Below are 17,637 nucleotides of genomic sequence, written 5' to 3' on the forward strand. Positions count from 1 at the left end.
TTTATACCCTTTGACCCAGAAATTTAATTCCTAGGGACTTATTCAAGAGAAATTCAAAGAAACAAAATAATGTACGGGGAAAGGTGTTCTTTAATGCATTATTTATGATAAGAAAATAAATGGAAGGAAGAAAGAGTGAATACATTATGATATAGCAATGCAATGGAATATTTTGCAACCACGTACAGGTGGTAATTAGAAAGACTGGGTGGAGACATATGAAAATGTTTATGACTTAAGTTTATTTATATGTATGTATGTATGTATTTAGAGAGGGAGAGAGTGGTGTGGTAGGGGGCACAGTGAGAGGGAGAAAGAGAATCCTAAGCAGGCTGCACATGGGGCTGTCATGGGGCTCGATCCCACGACCCTGAGATGAAATCAAGAGTTAGATGCTTAACTGACTGAGCCATCCAGGCACCCCTGTGACTTAAGTTTAGATGAAAATAGCAAAATGGTTTATGGGCTATGAAAGTAACTATGTAAACACATACATACACACACACAGAGAAAAAATATATACATACAAACATACATATTTAAACCACCACAGGGCTGAGCCCAGGGGAGGACAGTGAGGGAGCATGCTAGTGGGTCCGGCTGCCTCAGATCCTCTTTGCCCACAGATGTGGATGAGTGCGAACGAGAAGATAATGCGGGTTGTGTGCACGATTGTGTCAACATCCCTGGCAATTACCGATGCACCTGCTATGATGGATTCCACCTGGCACATGATGGACACAACTGTCTGGGTGAGCAAAGGAGAGGGAGAGGAGGTGTGGGCAAGTGGTGTCTTGTGGGGAAGGAGTTGTTTCCAGCATTTCCCATTTCCCAGGCCAGGAGAGGAAAGTGATCAAAAAGCTGCATTCTCACAAAGTAAAGAACAAGGTGAGCCTCTCCTTTGAGACGGGGTGCTAAGGATGAAATAATTCTACTGCTGGATGAAAAACATCAGAGGGGATGCTGCTTGAAAATGCTCCCAGGGCAAGGGCCAGAGGATGACAAAAATGGGTGTAGCCACAAGGAACGGAGCATGGTGGGAAGGCAATTTGGCTCCATGCTTCAATAAATGGGAGGAATGTTAAATGATGATGATGATACTGATGGTGATGATGATGATGATGCATCCCTGGGCCCCGGGGAGCCTCTAACCCTTAAAGGCTGATTCTCTCCCAGTTTGTCCTGCAATCTCCAGGTTCACCCTTTTCTCACTTCTTCTGGCCTGATCTTTGTCCCAGGAACTGGGTCAGAGATAGGAGACTTTCTAGGGGACAAAATTCAACTTTGGTCTCTTAATCATTTTGGAAAATTACCGGGACCATGGCAGATTATTCCCCAGGTGGAAACACTGAAGCCCGAAGCAGAGAAGGATTTGAGGCCAGGAGACTGGAAGACTAGAAGACAAGGAAAGGAAGAGAAGAGGAATGATGCTCAGAAAATTGGGCTAGGCTGCTTCCCCACCAAACTGATAAATTATCTGAGGTTCTATTAGTTGAGGAGAGCCTCCTTCCTACAGTGCTGCCTCTAGACCTAAACCCAGTCACATCCCATCTTTGGACCAGACTTATAGGTTTCCATTGCCAACCCAGGCCTCTATAGCCTGACCCCTATGGGGCCTTCCCCCCAGCCCTGACCACCTGGCCACCTCTTCTACCAGGAAAGGACCTCACTTCTCTTCCACTCAGTCACCTATGAGGGCCTCTTTGGAGACTCCTTTGGAAAGAGAATCTATGACACTTTGACCAGGACAGTGAGTTTCCTGCAGGACAGGAAACATCGGTTTCTGAGTTATTTGGTTGCTTTTGACCTTTCTAGGCTCCTGATTCTCACCAAGTCTTGTTTTCCTGTGACCTGGGGAGAACTAACCAGGGGGATGAGAGAATGAATAGGCATAGGAAGGGTCAGAGGGAGCAAAGGTCTACCAAACCCTAGCCTTAGGGTTGTGGTTCAATTTCTCAACTCTATCTTTGGCTTTTAGGGGAACCCTAAGTCATCCATGCCCTGGGCCTCAGTTTCCCCACTGAGAACTGGAAGAAAGAACTTGGCTAGAGCAGCAAAGTCACAAGGTTGCACTAGAAGGGAGCAAATAGAAGGACGGACGGTAGGATGGGTCAACAGTGGGAAGACAAGGATGGGGAGAAGTGAGAGAGGGGGAAGGGACAGGAAGGAATAAGGCAAAGGATAGTATACCTCCTTGACTTTACCACAGATACCTCTCAGGCAGGAACCTGCTGGATCCATGCCCCTCTGCCCTTGGCCAGAAAGGGGGAAAAGGACGGGATTTCAGGGCTCAGCAGAGAGGATGGGAAGAGAGGGGCAGATGAGGGCCTCAGGAGCTCAAACTCCAGCTGCTCTGTTTGGAGACCAATCTCCCTGAAGCCTGCTGGGCCAAGGAAAACCGAGAAGGGCTATAGACTCAAGAGGGCAGTAGGTAGCACAGAGATGGAGTCAAGGCATTGAAGTGGGAGCCCCAGAATGAGCTTGGCTCTGGGACCTGGGGGTGGTGATTTGGGGTAGTAATTAGGGTGTGGCCTGGCAGCTTTCCTCCCACCCCTCCCCGCCAAGCTACCAGACTGTTTTGTTAAACCAAAATAGGAGAAAGGCTAGGGACTGTGGCAGCAAGCCCAGGCATGGGGGGAAGGGAGGAAGGACGGGACTGTGGCCTGTCCACAGAAATGGTCCCTGCCCTGCAAGGAGTTGAGGCTTGCTGCCTTTACCCACATTGCCCCTCAGACCTAGCACCATGGCCACAGCCCTCCCTGCACTTAGAGCCAGTTCCACATTCTCTCATTCCCTGGCTGTGACCACTGCCCCAGTGCCTCTCTCTGACCAATCCCTATCCTTACCATCATCTCTGTTCCTCTTGCCCTGGCCCCTTTCCTGATCTCCTCTGCCCTCACACCCAGTTCCCACAAGTGAGGGAAGGGGAGGCCAGTCTTCACCTAGAAGAGGCAGGTTCAAATGTCCCCTCTCCACCAGTGTAGCTCCCCAGCTCTGCCCTCTTAGGATGACCCCTTCAAGAGCAGTGGGGCATTCACTGATGAGTGGGTAGGAACTTTCTGGCCTAAGGCTTGGTGCTGAATTGGGGCAGGGAGGTTGTGCTAGATTTTAGGACCGTTCTCAGCCCTTGATGCTAAAGTCTCAGGATCCTGGGCTGCACCCCATGGCCTCACCACCCACCTATCCTACACAGATGTGGACGAGTGTGCCGAGGGCAACGGTGGCTGTCAGCAGAGCTGTGTCAACATGATGGGCAGCTATGAGTGCCACTGCCGAGAGGGCTTCTTCCTCAGCGACAACCAGCACACCTGTATTCAGCGGCCAGAAGGTCAGCCCATGACCATGCAGGGCCCAGCCCTGCACCCCCAGGCTTCTCTCCACCTGCTGGGAACTTTTCCCTCAATACCCGCTATGTCTCACCCTCTGTTCAGAACTCCACTAGCTCCTTTTGCTCTAGTCCCTCCACCTAGTCATATCCTAAGGGCTCCATGGACCAACACTGTGCTGGAGCAAAATCTGGAGGAGTTCATTTGGGGTTGGGATCAGTGTGGGATTGAGGTCACTATGGGGTACCCTCTGTCCAGACCCAAGATGGATGTTGTGCCAAACCGTGGATGGCTGACCTCTCAGCTGCTGTTATCTGAGGACCTCACCAATGTCTTATTCTTGGACTGGATAGGGAAGGTGAGGCAGGAATAGTGGGGTATTGTCTGTTTCTGTGACTCTGCCATCCACCTGCACCCCAAGCCTGCGACATCCCTGAGGACAGGGCTACGCCTAATTCATTTTGTGTCCTCGGAACCTTATATACTGCTCTGTATGTAGTGGGAGCTTAATAAATATTTGTGTAATAAAATCTTATAGTAATGAGGGGCACTCACCTGGCTCAGTTGGTAGAGCAGGTGACCCTTGATCTCGGGTTGTAAGCTGGAGCCCCTTGTAGGGCATAGAGTTTACTTTAAAACTTAAAGTAATTATCTGCACCAATTATTTCCTACTCACATTATTATCTTCTTCCTGATTTGATGGTAAGCTCTTTGAGGAAAGACATCATGTTTGTTTGTTTTAAAGATTTTATTTTTAAGTAATCTCCATATCCAACATGGGGCTCAGACTCACAATCCTGAGATCAGGAGTCACCATGCTCCACCGACTGAGCCAGTCAGGCACTCCCAAGAGATATTTATTTTTCTGGGTCCTTCCTAAATCCACTGGTACCTAGCACAGTAACTATTAGATACTACTTTTGGTTGTCTGAAGGAGAGGGTGCTTGTGAAGGGCTTTGGGGGCGCTGGGTATCAATACCTATATATCATTCAGAATGACTCTGAGCCCCACTCAGTAGCACCAAAACAGGATGGGGGTTGGTGAGGGGGAGTTCCTCTCATCTGTGTTGCAGCCTCAGTGGATTCTCTCAATTTCCTAGGCCCCAACTATCCTACCCGTTCCTCTTCCTCCAGCATCCAGAGATACACAGAGCACTCACCTCCCTCCTCTTACTTTTTAGAAGGAATGAATTGCATGAACAAGAACCATGGCTGTGCTCACATTTGCCGGGAGACACCCAAAGGGGGTATTGCCTGTGAATGCCGCCCTGGCTTCGAGCTCACCAAGAACCAACGGGACTGTAAACGTGAGATAACTGGGATGGCAGTGGAGGAGGAGAGACAAAGAGGAAATGCATGGGGACTTGGCAGCAAGACATGGGAGGCAAAGGGAGCATGGGAGAGGCGACTAGACCAATCTCCATGCTGTGGAGAATGGTGGTACCCAAGGAAAAGCAAGCTGACAGGCCTCCCACCCTCTCTGCACAGTGACGTGCAACTATGGTAATGGTGGCTGCCAACACACGTGTGATGATACAGAGCAGGGTCCCCGGTGCGGCTGCCACGTCAAGTTTGTGCTCCATACGGACGGGAAGACGTGCATCGGTGGGTGAGGCCAGTGAACACGAGTGCACCTGTGATGGGGGTGAGGGGAGGGTCCCTGGGGAGCCCAGGGAGGCGGGAGCACACGGGGCCAGGTGCTAGGCACAGAATGATTGGCGAGTGGACTGAAGACCCAGATGACAAGGCCAGGTCTAGGAAAGGACAACTCTGAGAGCTTGCAGGGCTCACTCTCTTCTCTGCCCCACCCCTGGGGGCCTTGCCATCCTCTTTATCCAGGGCACAGTTTTGCCAAAGTGGGAATAATCAGCAGAGGTGCGTGTTGACCAAGGCTGTGCTTAGGAGGGGGAGGAGAGCTGGGCCAATGCAACTGACAAAGCCTGACCTGAGGCCCTGGTGACTAGCATGGGAAGATGGGAGCCATCACATCCCTTGGTCTGCACTCTGGAACTGGGGTTGGGACACAGTATTCTTTCCTGGAACAGCCAGCCCTGAACCAACAAATGGGGTTTCCTGACTCCAGGTGTCTTCCTCTCCATCCTGTGTATCCTGGCCTGCTCCCCTCCCCAGCCCCCCTCATTGCCTCCTCTCTCCTCCACACCTCTACCTGCAGCCCTTCACTGCCTCACCAGCTCCAGCCTTCCATCCCTCTCACCCTGGCTGGGGCCTTCTTAACACCTGGATCCCTTTTCCTGAATTCCTAGGCCTTACCGCACATACCTTCAGGTACTATAGATGGATTTAATTTCTTAATTCCTGGAGCTGAATTCCTAACGCCTTCTGTCTTTAGGTATTTTGTGAAGGCCAATTACTGTGTGCTCACAGAGTGCTGAGAGAGACAGTGGGACAAGGTGCCCCTTGGAGAAGTGGGAAACAAAAGGGAAGGGTCTGGTCAGGGAGCCAGGCAGGGGTGAACTTGCTGCGTGGGCAACAGGTATTTATGGAGGCCGGTCATCTCAGGGGCTACAGAATGTGGAGGACAAGGAAGCATGAACACAGTCACTGTGTATTTGTCAGAAACATGACATTCAGCTTAAGAGCTAGACTCTCCCCATCTCCCTCCAGTGACCCCACCCGTCTCTGCAGACAGCACTGCCCTACTCCCTGGATAGAAGAGCAGGGAAACAAATGATGCTGTTAGAGGTGTCCTCCAAGTACCTGCTCCAGAAACTTCATACACATGGCTCTAAACTTCTTTAATTAAACTCTCTCCTGCTACATGTTTCCCTCTGAACTAACCCTTCAAAGACCCTGGGACACTTTTAGGTCTCCGTGTCACCTTCTCCTAGCTGGTTCCTTCCAGCTCCTTTCATCTTTCCCCTCATAAGTTGAGTTCTTCTGCTTCTTAAACCTCCCACCCCCTCCCCAGGACATACTCCCACATTCTCAGAGTCTCCCAAAAGAAACTGCATGCCGTCCCCAAAGAAAAGCTGCATGTATCAGGACAGAGCTCGGACTAGTGAATGTGGGGCCAGCTCCCTCTCTGGCTTCCTTTTGTTCAGATAGTCCTGGGCATGGCTGCTTTTGAAAACACATCGTGTAAGCTTGAGCTCTTCTCTAATGCAAGACCCAATCTGTCTTCTGGACCATGGCCAAATGAGGCAGAAGAGAGCAAATGAGGCTTTCTAGGGTTGATGGCTATATTCTTCCCGAGTTCTTCTCCCTCTTTTCCCATAGAACTTATTTTGCCTTGTGCTAATCTCATTTTTCTCCCCAGCCCTGGTAGGAGGAAATGTCATTGTTAGGGGCCACCAGGACATTCAGGTTTAGTGGGGAGATGGAGAGGCCAGTATAATTGAGCCCAAAGGGTGGGCCCCCTTTGGGATTTGGCAACTTGTAAGATTTGAAATCACATCCCAGCTCTGCCGTTGGCATGCTGTGTGGTACTAGGCCCATGACGACCCCTTTCTGAGACTCTGTTTTCCATCAGTCACTTGGTGGGAGCCTAGCTTCTTTGAGGACACCAGGCAGGACAAGGCTGGAGAGCTAAGTGTAGGAGTCTCTGGGCTCATCACTTGGGGCCAGTGGTTTGGGCCTACAGGGTGGAGGAGGGTGGGGAGGGGGCTGGGACACAGTGGGCCACAGTGGCTGCTGCCCAGCATCTAAACAGCTTTTTTACAATGTCAAACAGGGGAAAGGCGGCTAGAGCAGCACGTCCCCCCTCAGGCCGTTTCTAATGGTAAATATGTCTGCTGTCTGTTGCTCTCACTGGCTTGCTAGGGGAAGGGCTAACCTGCTGGGGCTCCCACTAACTGCATGCCCATTGGGCCCAGCCTGACTGGACTCCAGCCAACCAGCAGGGCTCCCCTGAAGCCTGGGTACCGGGCCCATTGGGTGACAGGAAACCCGAGTCCCCAAGAGTGGGCCAGGGGGGCCTTCATGTTGGTTTTGTCCTTCTTTGTTTCTGTCACTCTCCTCCTCTCCTTCCTCTCCTGCTCTCTCCTGCCACCTTCTCCCACACTCACTTTTTAACACCTCACCCCTTTTCAGCCATCTGCCCCCTCCCTCTTTCTGCCTTCTACACAGCAGAAGACCCAGCAGTTCCATCTCACCCGCTGTGCTCATGAGATGGCTGAGATAGGGTTGGGATAGTTACAGGCCATCCCATCCTTGGGGTTGTGTCCTTACCTGGGCCAGCTCACAGCCCCAGCATCACTAGCCATTCTGTCCCACCATAATGGGTACCAGCATGACATCTGAATTCAGACTGACCTGAGTTTGAATGCTGCCTATGCCACTTTCTAACCTCAAGCAAGCTACTTGCTTCTCTGATCCTCAGTTTACTCTTAACAGGGAGACTGAGAGTTCTCCCTTAGGGTTGCTGAGAAGACTTGGGACAGTGTGTGCAGAGGATCTAAGTGCCTGGCACAGAGCAAGCATAGATTAAACTGTGGTTTAATCCCCCACCCAAACGCTGCCCTACAGGAGAGGGCAGCTATACCCAGGTTCCTGGTTTGACCTGCATGGACACTGTGCCAGCTTGGCTGCCCCCCACCCCGGATCCCTCCAAACGTACCTAGTCTTGGTGCAGGATCTCTGTTCCCCTCTCCCTGCTCCAGAGCTTGGGGGACCTCTTATACTAAGAGCACTCCTGGGGGGAATGGCTAGGCTTGGAGCTTGAACTCAAGGTTCTCTCTAGGTTCCTCTCATGGTCTTGAGGAACCTCAGGAGTCTAGGGTGGGAGTGGCACATAAGAGATCCCACTGTGGCTGCTCCCAGACCTGGTCCTGGTTGTATTTGAGCAACGAGGGCCTGACTAGGGACCCACAGGCGGAGTTGGGCTTCTTCTAGAACCTTGCTTTGGTGGCCTCCTTGGTGACAAGGGTTGTGCCTGGTTTTGGGAGCCAAAGATTCAAAATGATAGGATTCACTGCTGCTTTTCTCATTCAGTTCCCCTGATTTGGAGAACCACTCTCCTTTCTTCCCTAGGAGAGGGCTTGGGATTTTGTCTCTCCAAAAGGAGACCTCTAGGCCCCCCAGAGGATGGCCTGCACCTCCTCCAGATCCCTGGGTCAGGGCCTTGCACTATTTGAACTGACGGTTTTCCCCTGCCTGGGCTCACCTGAGCTGCAGTTTAAACTTGTTTACGTCCTCTTCTGAATTCAGAAAATAGAGTGATCCATCCATACTCCCCCTATGGTGACTCTTCAGTGAAGAGAGAACTTACCAGTCAAGAGGGGACAACGGAAGAGACTTAGCTCTGAAGTTTTCTAGTTCTGTAACTCTTTTATCTACCTTCTTACATCCTGCCTCATCCTTTGGATTCTTCTTTTCCCATTGCCCTCCTCCCCTACCTAGACAGTCTCTCCCCATTAGGAAAGGAAAACAACAACAGAACAGCCAGCTTATCTCCATCTGGAACAAAAGGGAGGTCTTGGGATGAGTTGGATGTAGCTGGGCAGGGGCTGGGAAATGACCAAGTTTGTGCCTCTCCTCTGAGAATGAGCAGTTAGGCCTGGAACTGGGGATCTTTTTTTAAGAGTGTGGAGCCAGGCGGAAGGGGAAGATGAATTGGTGGCCATCCCTCAGCTGTCTTAGGGATCACTAGGCTCACTCTTCCCCAGACTGTCCTACCCTGGCCCCCCCAACCACCAAAGAAATAGTTGGAGGGAAGGAGGAAGAGACTCCTATCTGTCCCTTCTTGTTCCCTGGCGGCTGAGAACCACTCTCCCTGAGCTCCCATCCCTCCCTGCACCCTCCCTACTCCACCTCCTCCACCCCCTCAGCACATTCCTGCCTGACAGCTCTGGCTTGTACCTGCCTCACTGCTGTCCACCTTGTTTCAATCAAGAAGGGGGCAGGGAAGTGGACTGCTTGGCTGCACTTGTGAGGGGATGGGGGCTGGGAGCCTCCACGGAATGCTCCTTCAAAAGCCCAGGGGGAGGCAGCTGAGGCCTTCCCTTGGGCCTCTGCGCTCTCTACTCCCCTCAAGTCTGGGACTCTTCCAAGCCAGTAACCCAATTACCATCCCCTACCTCCCTCCTATACAGAGACCTGCGCTGTCAACAACGGAGGCTGCGACAGTAAGTGTCATGATGCGGCCACGGGTGTCCACTGCAGCTGCCCCGTGGGCTTCATGCTGCAGCCAGACAGGAAGACCTGCAAAGGTAAGGGCTCTCAGGAGACAGGAGCACAGGGGTAAGGGGCTGAGGTTGGGACCAGAGATACAGTACCTTTTATGAGACCTCCTCAACCCCCCGAGGCTATACTGATTAGAAAGAACTGAGGGCATAGCTAAGGCTTGTCTCTTTTCCACCTTTCCCATCCCAGTTCAAGGGGCACAAAAGTCCAGCCAGTTCCTTAGTGCCCCCTGCCCACAGCCTACCTTGTTTTCCTTACTCTCATTCCTATCCCTCTGTGGGTTCCTAATCCTCTTGCTTAATGAGCATGCCACTCTCATTTGTCCCTGGTCTAGAAGGATATTTGAGCCCTGACTGTGTGTGTACAAGGTCACAGATGTGTTCTGTAACCTTCTTAACCCACATTCCCCAGACCTTTCCAAGTGGAAAGGCTATACTGGTCGGAGGGAGAATAGGGTAGTAGCTGGGAGTGCTGATGCTGGAGCCTGGCTACCTGGGTTCAGATCCCAGCTCTGCAATCCAAGGCAAATTACTTAGCATCTCTGTGCCTCAGTTCCCCTACAATGATAGTGCTTGTTGTAAGGATTAGATCAGTTATATATAAATTATATATAAAGTACTTAGAATGGTACCTGACGTATGGTAAGTGTCTTATGTTAGTGATTATTATGGTATAATTTCCCATATTGTCCATCCTATTTCCCTTCCTTTTAATAAGCCAGGTCTGGGAGAAAGGTGGAGTGGGAGAGCAAAAGGGAGGGCAGCCATACTGATAATAATGAGTCATCAGGTCCGGGTCTCCTGGTCACAAGGAGGACTGGGTTCCTTCTTTGTGTCTTTTGGCCCAACAACTGGCGGAGAGGATGGGGAGACAGGGAGGGCTGGGGCAGCAGGTCAGACAGCCAGAGTTGAGAGGTTTTCTGCTGAGAAGGACTGTTGACAGGTATGCTAAGAGTGAAGTGGAAGACTTGCCCTCTTTGCCCCCTCCCCCAAGTAGGGGTGAGTAGCCTGGGTCCTGTCTGCCACCAGCTTGGGGAACTTGACCTCAGGAAGGAAGCTGCTCATGGGCCCCCCCTTCCCTTCCCTAGTGCTGAAAGCCGCCTCAGGCCTGAGCCTCTCCAGACCTCTTCCAGTCCAGCCCCCTGCTTGCCCCCCTACCCCCACCCCGCAGCTACCCAGCCTCACTGGCTCTCCTGGAGGTCCTGGTGCCTGGCTGTCTCCTAGCTCCTCCTCTCTGAGGGGCTGCCCCTTTGAATCCCCCTTCTCTGTGCCACCCCACACACCATGGCCCAGGGCTCTTAGGCTAGGTAGGGGTGGGGGGCAGCAAGGTATAAACCTGATCCACTAGCCTTTTGGGGGAAGGACCATCAGCACAGAATGAGGGGCAGAAATTCACATATGCTTCAAATGCCTACCTACTTCCTACTCCAGGTAGGGAGGGCCTGACTCTGCTTCCCATCTGTCCCTTTCTGAGAGGGCTCAGTCCCAGGAATGGTGTTCCTAATGGCCACAGATCCCAGGAAGAGGGAAGAAAGACACCAGAGAGTGAGAGAGGGGTCAGAAGGGCGGCGGGCCCAGGGCTCTGCTTGATTTTCTCTGTCTTTGCAAGGGCGGGAGGGAGTGAGGGAGGCAGGAAAGGAGGTCATCTTATTTGTCTCTGGCCTTGGGTATCACCTTTGATTCTCTCTACTTCATCTTGCTTCCCCAGACATAGATGAGTGCCGCTTGAACAATGGGGGCTGTGACCACATTTGCCGCAACACGGTGGGCAGCTTTGAATGCAGCTGCAAGAAGGGCTATAAGCTGCTCATCAATGAGAGGAACTGCCAGGGTAAGCAGACTTGGGCCAAGGGGAAAGCCTTGGGAGAGGTTCTAGGGGTAGGAGAGCTTCAAGCAGCCCAGAAGGCCAGGGTCTTGAGAAGGTCAATGGACACCATGGGGAGTCTCCATAGCCAGTGTCATGCTGCAAATTAACAGACATACCCCTTCCTCTTGATGGACCAGCTATACCTTGCTCTTGGCAAGGAGGAGGAGGGATGGATTTCTCCCCAATTCAAACCCTTGGTGGGATCTGACCTGCCGGACCACATATGGTGGCCCTGATCCACAGGTACCAGATCACACCATTCCCCACTCCAAAGACTGTAAGTGGAGGGGCACAGGGAATGGGCAGGCAATGTTAAATCGCTGATCCTAGGCTGGTCCATGAGGGAGGGCCAAAGCCCCTCACGTGGGTCCTTCACCTGGGCAAGGGGTCCCAGTGTCAAGTGTCCCAAGACAGATTCAGTGGCTTGCATCCCTGTTCTTCCAGATATCGACGAGTGTTCTTTTGATCGAACCTGTGACCACATATGTGTCAACACACCAGGAAGTTTCCAGTGCCTCTGCCATCATGGCTACCTGTTGTATGGTGTCACCCACTGTGGGGGTAAGCTAGCAAATTTAGACGATCTGCCACCTGGCCCCTCTCACCTCCAAACCCTTCAGTTGAATAAGTTCCTGAGTTGGCTTGTGGCTATGGGCAATCCCCCGGTGCACATGCCATGTTTGTGTCCCTCATGATGACTTGGGAGAAACTGAGACACTAGGAGACGAGAACAGAGAACAGCATCCTGCCTCCCCAGTATCTATCCCCCATCCCATCTCTGCCTCTTTGACTCCCATCCTCAACCTCCTTTTTATAGCCCCAGTGGTAGGAAGGAGTGGAAGGTTTTAAAAAGCTTGTCAGCTGGGTCCCTTCTTAGTCCATCGTTCTTTGACATGGGACAGATATAAAGGAAGAAGGTCCTAGGCTTGAGCTTTTCCCAAGACAATAGTCATCTTGGAGTGCCTGGAACTCTAGCCAAGGGTCCTCCTCACTCACTGCCCCACTCCCTGGCTCCTACTGCGCCCCACCATTGTTGGTGTCTCTCTACTCCTTCCCCCAGATGTGGATGAGTGCAGCATCAACCGGGGAGGTTGCCGGTTCGGCTGCATCAACACTCCTGGCAGCTACCAGTGTACCTGCCCAGCTGGCCAGGGCCGGCTGCACTGGAATGGCAAAGATTGCACAGGTGGGCAGCACCCTCTGCTGGCCAGAGCTGGCACTGCACTTTTGCGGGTGGGTGGGAATTGGTGTCCTGTGCAGAGGAAGCTGTGAGGTAGTAGGGGAGGAGAATGTAGCTATTTGAGTTAGAGACATGAAGCTTCTGGTAAAGAATCCCTTCATCAGTCTCTTTACAAGTAACCGTTCTGCATGTAGCTAATTCTCTTCCTCCAAATTAGCAAAAGGTGAAGGAGGGCAGAAGAGGAAGACCCTCTCTTCCTCAGGTCTCTCTCCCCTTCCTAGAGCCGGTAAAATGTCAAAGCAGTCCTGGTGCCTCAAAAGCCATGCTCAGCTGCAACCGGTCTGGCAAGAAGGACACCTGTGCCCTGACCTGCCCCTCCCGGGCCCGGTTTTTGCCAGGTATATAGAGGCAGTTGCTGCAGGGCTGGCAGGGAGGAAAGGTTGGCTGTGCAGGGAGCCCTTCCACTTCCCTTGCATTACTCCAACCAGCGGGTGTTGGGTGGCCAGGCCAGAGCTGTGACAGCCCCCTTTTCTCAGAGTCTGAGAATGGCTTCACGGTGAGCTGTGGCACTCCCAGCCCCAGGGCCACTCCAGCCCGAGCTGGCCACATCGGGAACAGCACAAACTCCAACCACTGCCATGGTGAGCACCAGCCCGGAGGCCTTGTTCCCACCTTATCCTTTTGCTTAGTCACCCCTATTTCTCTCCATTAATCCTCCTGGCCTTACTTTTTCCTGGATCCCCTTCCTTGCCCTGTTATTCTTCAAACCTTCTGCCTTGCTCCCTCTGCCCCTAACATCCGATTCCTCTGGCTTTCATAACCCTTCTCCAGCCAAGCCCCTGGCTTGTTGCCCAGCTCCTTGATACCCTCCACAGTGGTTCCCACCCCCACAGGGCCCCCAGGCCATGCTGAGCTTTTGCCATCCCTCTAGAGGCTGCAGTGCTATCAGTTAAACAGCGGGCCTCCTTCAAGATCAAGGACGCCAAATGCCGTTTGCATCTGCGAAACAAAGGCAAAATGGAGGAGGCCAGCAGAATCCTGGGGCAAGGTCTGGACTGGGGACCCCACTCCAATGGGTTGTCTGGCCACCACACCCTTCCCACCCCTCAGCTCCTCTGTTTAGCGAGATCTCCAAAAAACTACTGGGATCCTGAACATCCTGGACAGAGCAGGGGAAGAGATCCCTGTAGGCACAGGACCCAAGGAAGTCCTGGGATACCCCCCCAAGCCCCACCACCAAATAACTGGTATCCTACATTAAAAGCAACAAACTGAGCTAGTTGTGGAGATCTGGTGAGGTCTGTCTGGGTCGGGGTGGAAAAGTGAGAGCTGGGAGTGAGAACTTTCTCTCCCCAGGGGCTGCCCCTGGGGGTTGACAAGGCCTCTCCCCCAGGGGGTGCCCCCTGCTCTGACTGCCAGGTCACCTTCATCCACCTCAAGTGTGACTCCTCTCGGAAGGGCAAGGGCCGGCGGGCCCGGACCCCTCCAGGCAAGGAAGTCACTCGGCTCACCCTGGAACTGGAGGCAGAGGTCAGAGCCGAAGAAACCACAGGTGGGACTGGGGGCACTGCTGGGAGGAGGGTGGAGAGCCGGGGGTCAGAGGTGGGGAAGCCACAGGTCTCAGCAGCAAAGGAAGGGGCAGCGCCTCTACTAAGGGCAGACCCGGCCCACCACCAAGCTCAGGGACCAGTCTTTTTTACCATGCCCCTCCTAGCTTTGCCCCCTGCCCTCCAGCTCACCGCCACTTTCTCTGCCTTCCCCGACTCCTACCATCATCTACCACCAGCTGCCTGTGGACTGCACTGCCTCCGACAGCGAATGGAACGACGGCTGAAAGGGTCCCTGAAGATGCTTAGAAAGTCCATCAACCAGGACCGCTTCCTGCTGCGTCTGGCAGGCCTCGATTATGAACTGGCCCACAAGCCAGGCCCAGGGGCTGGGGACCGAGCCGAGCTGGTAGAAGTCTGTAGACCTGGACAGCACCGTGCCGGGGCCAAGTGTGGTAAGGGAGCTTGCTGGGGAATGCGGGAGTGGGAAGGGCCCAACTTGGGCCTGACCCAGAGCAGGACACTTTACAGCCTTGGTTGTACTTCAAACCGTGAGGCAGCCAAGACCCTGTGGCCTATCACCCTCCTATCCCTCGTCCTGGGGTGAAATCTAGAGGATGTTATGTCTAGAGGGACCATCAAACCCCCTGTGTGTGGCTTTGGCCCCTGATCTTCCCAAGCAGGATTCTCTCTATTCCCAAGAGATTCTCCTTGAATCTGGGGGAGTGGGAAGGGGAATCCCAGGCCTGGGTGGCGGGAAATAGGGGGGGTGGGTGGCTAGCACGGCCGACTCTCCCTCAGTCAGCTGCCCGCAGGGAACGTATTACCACGGCCAGACGGAGCAGTGTGTGCCATGCCCAGCGGGCACCTTCCAGGAGAGAGAAGGGCAGCTCTCCTGCGACCTTTGCCCTGGGAGTGATGCCCACGGGCCTCTTGGAGCCACCAACGTCACCACATGTGCAGGTGCCAGTGGGGTCGGGTGGGCACTGGGACGCCCACGGGCATGGGATTTCCCAAGGGCAGGCCCAGGCTCCAGATCACTCTCTTAGCCAACATCCTGTTTTGTGTGCCTCTGTCCCCTGTGACTGGGTGATCCCGTGGGGATGACCAGGACCATCCCCATCAGAGCTGGGCCCTTGATTCATTGCAGGTCAGTGCTCGCCTGGCCAATACTCTGTAGATGGGTTCAAGCCCTGCCACCCATGTCCACGCGGCACCTACCAACCTGAAGCAGGACGGACCTTGTGCTTCCCATGTGGTGGGGGCCTTACCACCAAGCATGAGGGGGCTGTCTCCTTCCAGGACTGTGACACCAAAGGTGAATGGACTACTTGCTGGGGGACTCCCTAGCTTGTACTACTTCCAAGAAAACTCTCCAAGTCCTCAGAGCAAACCTAACTATGCTGCCCTACCATCTTCCCCAGACTGAGCAAGGCCCACCTGCCTGACCAACCATACTGTCCTGCTCAGAGGGCACATCCTGACCCCCCACCAGCCTCAAGTCCAGGAATTAGGGAATAAATAACAGTCCCACTTACCCCATCAGCTTTGGAGAACTGGTAACACATTCCCTTAGTATTACAGATGAGTTTCTATAGGTCTGGCACTAGGCTCAAGTGCCTGAAAGAAAAGGATCGGCATGGTAGCCAATTACTCTGTTCAAGTTTGTTCATCCCTTGGGCTTACAGTCTGGCATGACTAAGAAAGGCTGGGACTCTGGAAGGAATTTTGGTGTCTTCAGTCCCCTGCTTCTCCATGATGAACATGTCCTGCTCATCCCATGCCCCAGAACTCCCACTTTCCCGCCATCTCAATTAACTCCTGCCTTTCCCCCTTGCCTGTAGTCCAGTGCTCCCCTGGTCACTACTACAACATCAGCATCCATCGCTGCATCCGCTGTGCCATGGGCTCCTATCAGCCCGACTTCCGTCAGAACTTCTGCACCCGCTGTCCAGGAAACACAAGCACCGACTTTGATGGCTCCACCAGTGTGGCCCAATGCAAGAGTATGTGGCAGGCTAGACTGTGGAAAATGGGGTAGAGAGGCCTGGGAATTGTGGGCATGGGAAGATGTTGGGGTGGGATAAGGAAACCAACAGGGAGCAAGGCTAGGAAGTGGACTGGCAGGAATGTCCCACTTTCCATCTCTCTCAATTCACTCAATCTCAAGACCAGTAGCTGGGATGGGTCCTGTGGCACCCTCTCCCTGGACACAGGTAATGGGGAGACCAAAGAGGTGAAGTGAGACAAGAAGGTACTAAAAGGGCAGAAAGGAAGATGGACCCAGAACTTGGAGACAGATGATGAACCAGGAAGGTGGCTTGCCTACACGTGTCTGGTTTCCACTTCGAAATGCTTCAACATCCCTAATCCATTTCCCTACTGACTTTACTTCTCTTTCTTGCACCTTTCTGTACAGATCGCCAGTGTGGTGGGGAGCTGGGTGAGTTCACTGGCTATATCGAGTCCCCCAACTACCCAGGCAACTACCCAGCTGGTGTGGAGTGTGTCTGGAACATCAACCCCCCACCCAAGCGCAAGATCCTTATTGTGGTACCCGAGATCTTCCTGCCATCTGAGGATGAGTGTGGGGACGTCCTCGTCATGAGAAAGAACTGTGGGTGGCTACAGAGCTGGGCCAGGGGAGGGCAGTTCAAATAAGATTGGGAAGGAGAGAGAGAAAGAGAGGGAGAGAGAAGGTTAGTACATGAAGAAGTGGGGAAGTGAGAAGGGAGGCCGTGGGAGGAGAGCTAACAAAGGAAAACAGCAATGAATGTTTTACGTTTGATGGAGAGCAGAGTTAAAGCCAGCACTGGGACTAGAAATCTAATAGGGTTAAACATGTGTCACTTTCCTGTTCTAGCATTTTTGCTCTTCCATTCATTTAAATGTCAAATTTCTTAAACTCTGTGGGTGCCTGGATGTCAAAGAGGAGTTGTGGAACAAGTGGAGGGCAGGGGGAGAAGACATGTATATGCTGGAGGGTGGGGGAGGTGTGTGCACTGGGAGGGGGTGGGTTCTGTCAGCATGACTTCTTCCCCCACAGCCCTCCTCCAGGAGGGCTTGGGCAGCCTGCCCTGCTGCTCTCCTAACCTGCTGCTTGCCTTCCCAGCCTCCCCATCCTCCATTACCACCTATGAGACCTGCCAGACCTACGAGCGGCCCATTGCCTTCACGGCCCGCTCCAGGAAGCTCTGGATCAACTTTAAGACAAGTGAGGCCAACAGTGCTCGTGGCTTCCAGATCCCCTATGTTACCTATGATGGTGAGCAGGGGCAGGAATGCCAGGGAGGTGGGTGAGAAAGGGGAGGCTCATGAGTCTTCAGGGGGAGCAGGGAGCGCAGGAAGAGTTTCCAGCCCTAAACCGCTCCACTTGGTTGATTTTGCAGAGGACTATGAGCAGCTAGTAGAAGACATCGTTCGAGATGGCCGGCTCTATGCGTCTGAAAACCACCAGGAGATTTTAAAGGCAAGTGAACATGCATAACAGTAAGAACAGCCAGCATTTAATGAGCGTGTAACAGTATGCAGGCAGTAGGCTGAAAGCTTACATGAATAGTCTCATTTGGTATGCACG

The 17,637-nt window shown here is 53.0% G+C and overlaps 1 protein-coding gene across 5 annotated transcripts in view; it reads left to right on the forward strand.

The window, feature by feature from the left end:
- Positions 1-17,637, forward strand: part of SCUBE3 (signal peptide, CUB domain and EGF like domain containing 3) — a 34,099-nt gene that overhangs the window by 13,843 nt on the left and 2,619 nt on the right. The window contains exons 3-22 of one of the 5 annotated variants that reach the window (XM_072730674.1): positions 627-752; positions 3,194-3,328; positions 4,508-4,633; positions 4,815-4,931; positions 7,018-7,065; positions 9,377-9,493; positions 11,175-11,297; positions 11,778-11,894; positions 12,394-12,519; positions 12,795-12,911; positions 13,050-13,154; positions 13,445-13,561; positions 13,907-14,065; positions 14,300-14,515; positions 14,862-15,023; positions 15,211-15,378; positions 15,905-16,066; positions 16,480-16,677; positions 17,173-17,325; positions 17,450-17,529. In XM_072730674.1, the coding sequence (XP_072586775.1) occupies positions 627-752; positions 3,194-3,328; positions 4,508-4,633; positions 4,815-4,931; positions 7,018-7,065; positions 9,377-9,493; positions 11,175-11,297; positions 11,778-11,894; positions 12,394-12,519; positions 12,795-12,911; positions 13,050-13,154; positions 13,445-13,561; positions 13,907-14,065; positions 14,300-14,515; positions 14,862-15,023; positions 15,211-15,378; positions 15,905-16,066; positions 16,480-16,677; positions 17,173-17,325; positions 17,450-17,529 (2,672 nt within the window). The remainder of the gene's footprint in view (positions 1-626; positions 753-3,193; positions 3,329-4,507; positions 4,634-4,814; positions 4,932-7,017; positions 7,066-9,376; positions 9,494-11,174; positions 11,298-11,777; positions 11,895-12,393; positions 12,520-12,794; positions 12,912-13,049; positions 13,155-13,444; positions 13,562-13,906; positions 14,066-14,299; positions 14,516-14,861; positions 15,024-15,210; positions 15,379-15,904; positions 16,067-16,479; positions 16,678-17,172; positions 17,326-17,449; positions 17,530-17,637) is intronic. The other 4 variants (XM_072730646.1, XM_072730683.1, XM_072730655.1 and 1 more) reach the window with 4 other exon arrangements.

This window comes from Vulpes vulpes, chromosome 1, assembly GCF_048418805.1.
Source record: "Vulpes vulpes isolate BD-2025 chromosome 1, VulVul3, whole genome shotgun sequence".
Classification (NCBI taxonomy): domain Eukaryota; kingdom Metazoa; phylum Chordata; class Mammalia; order Carnivora; family Canidae; genus Vulpes; species Vulpes vulpes.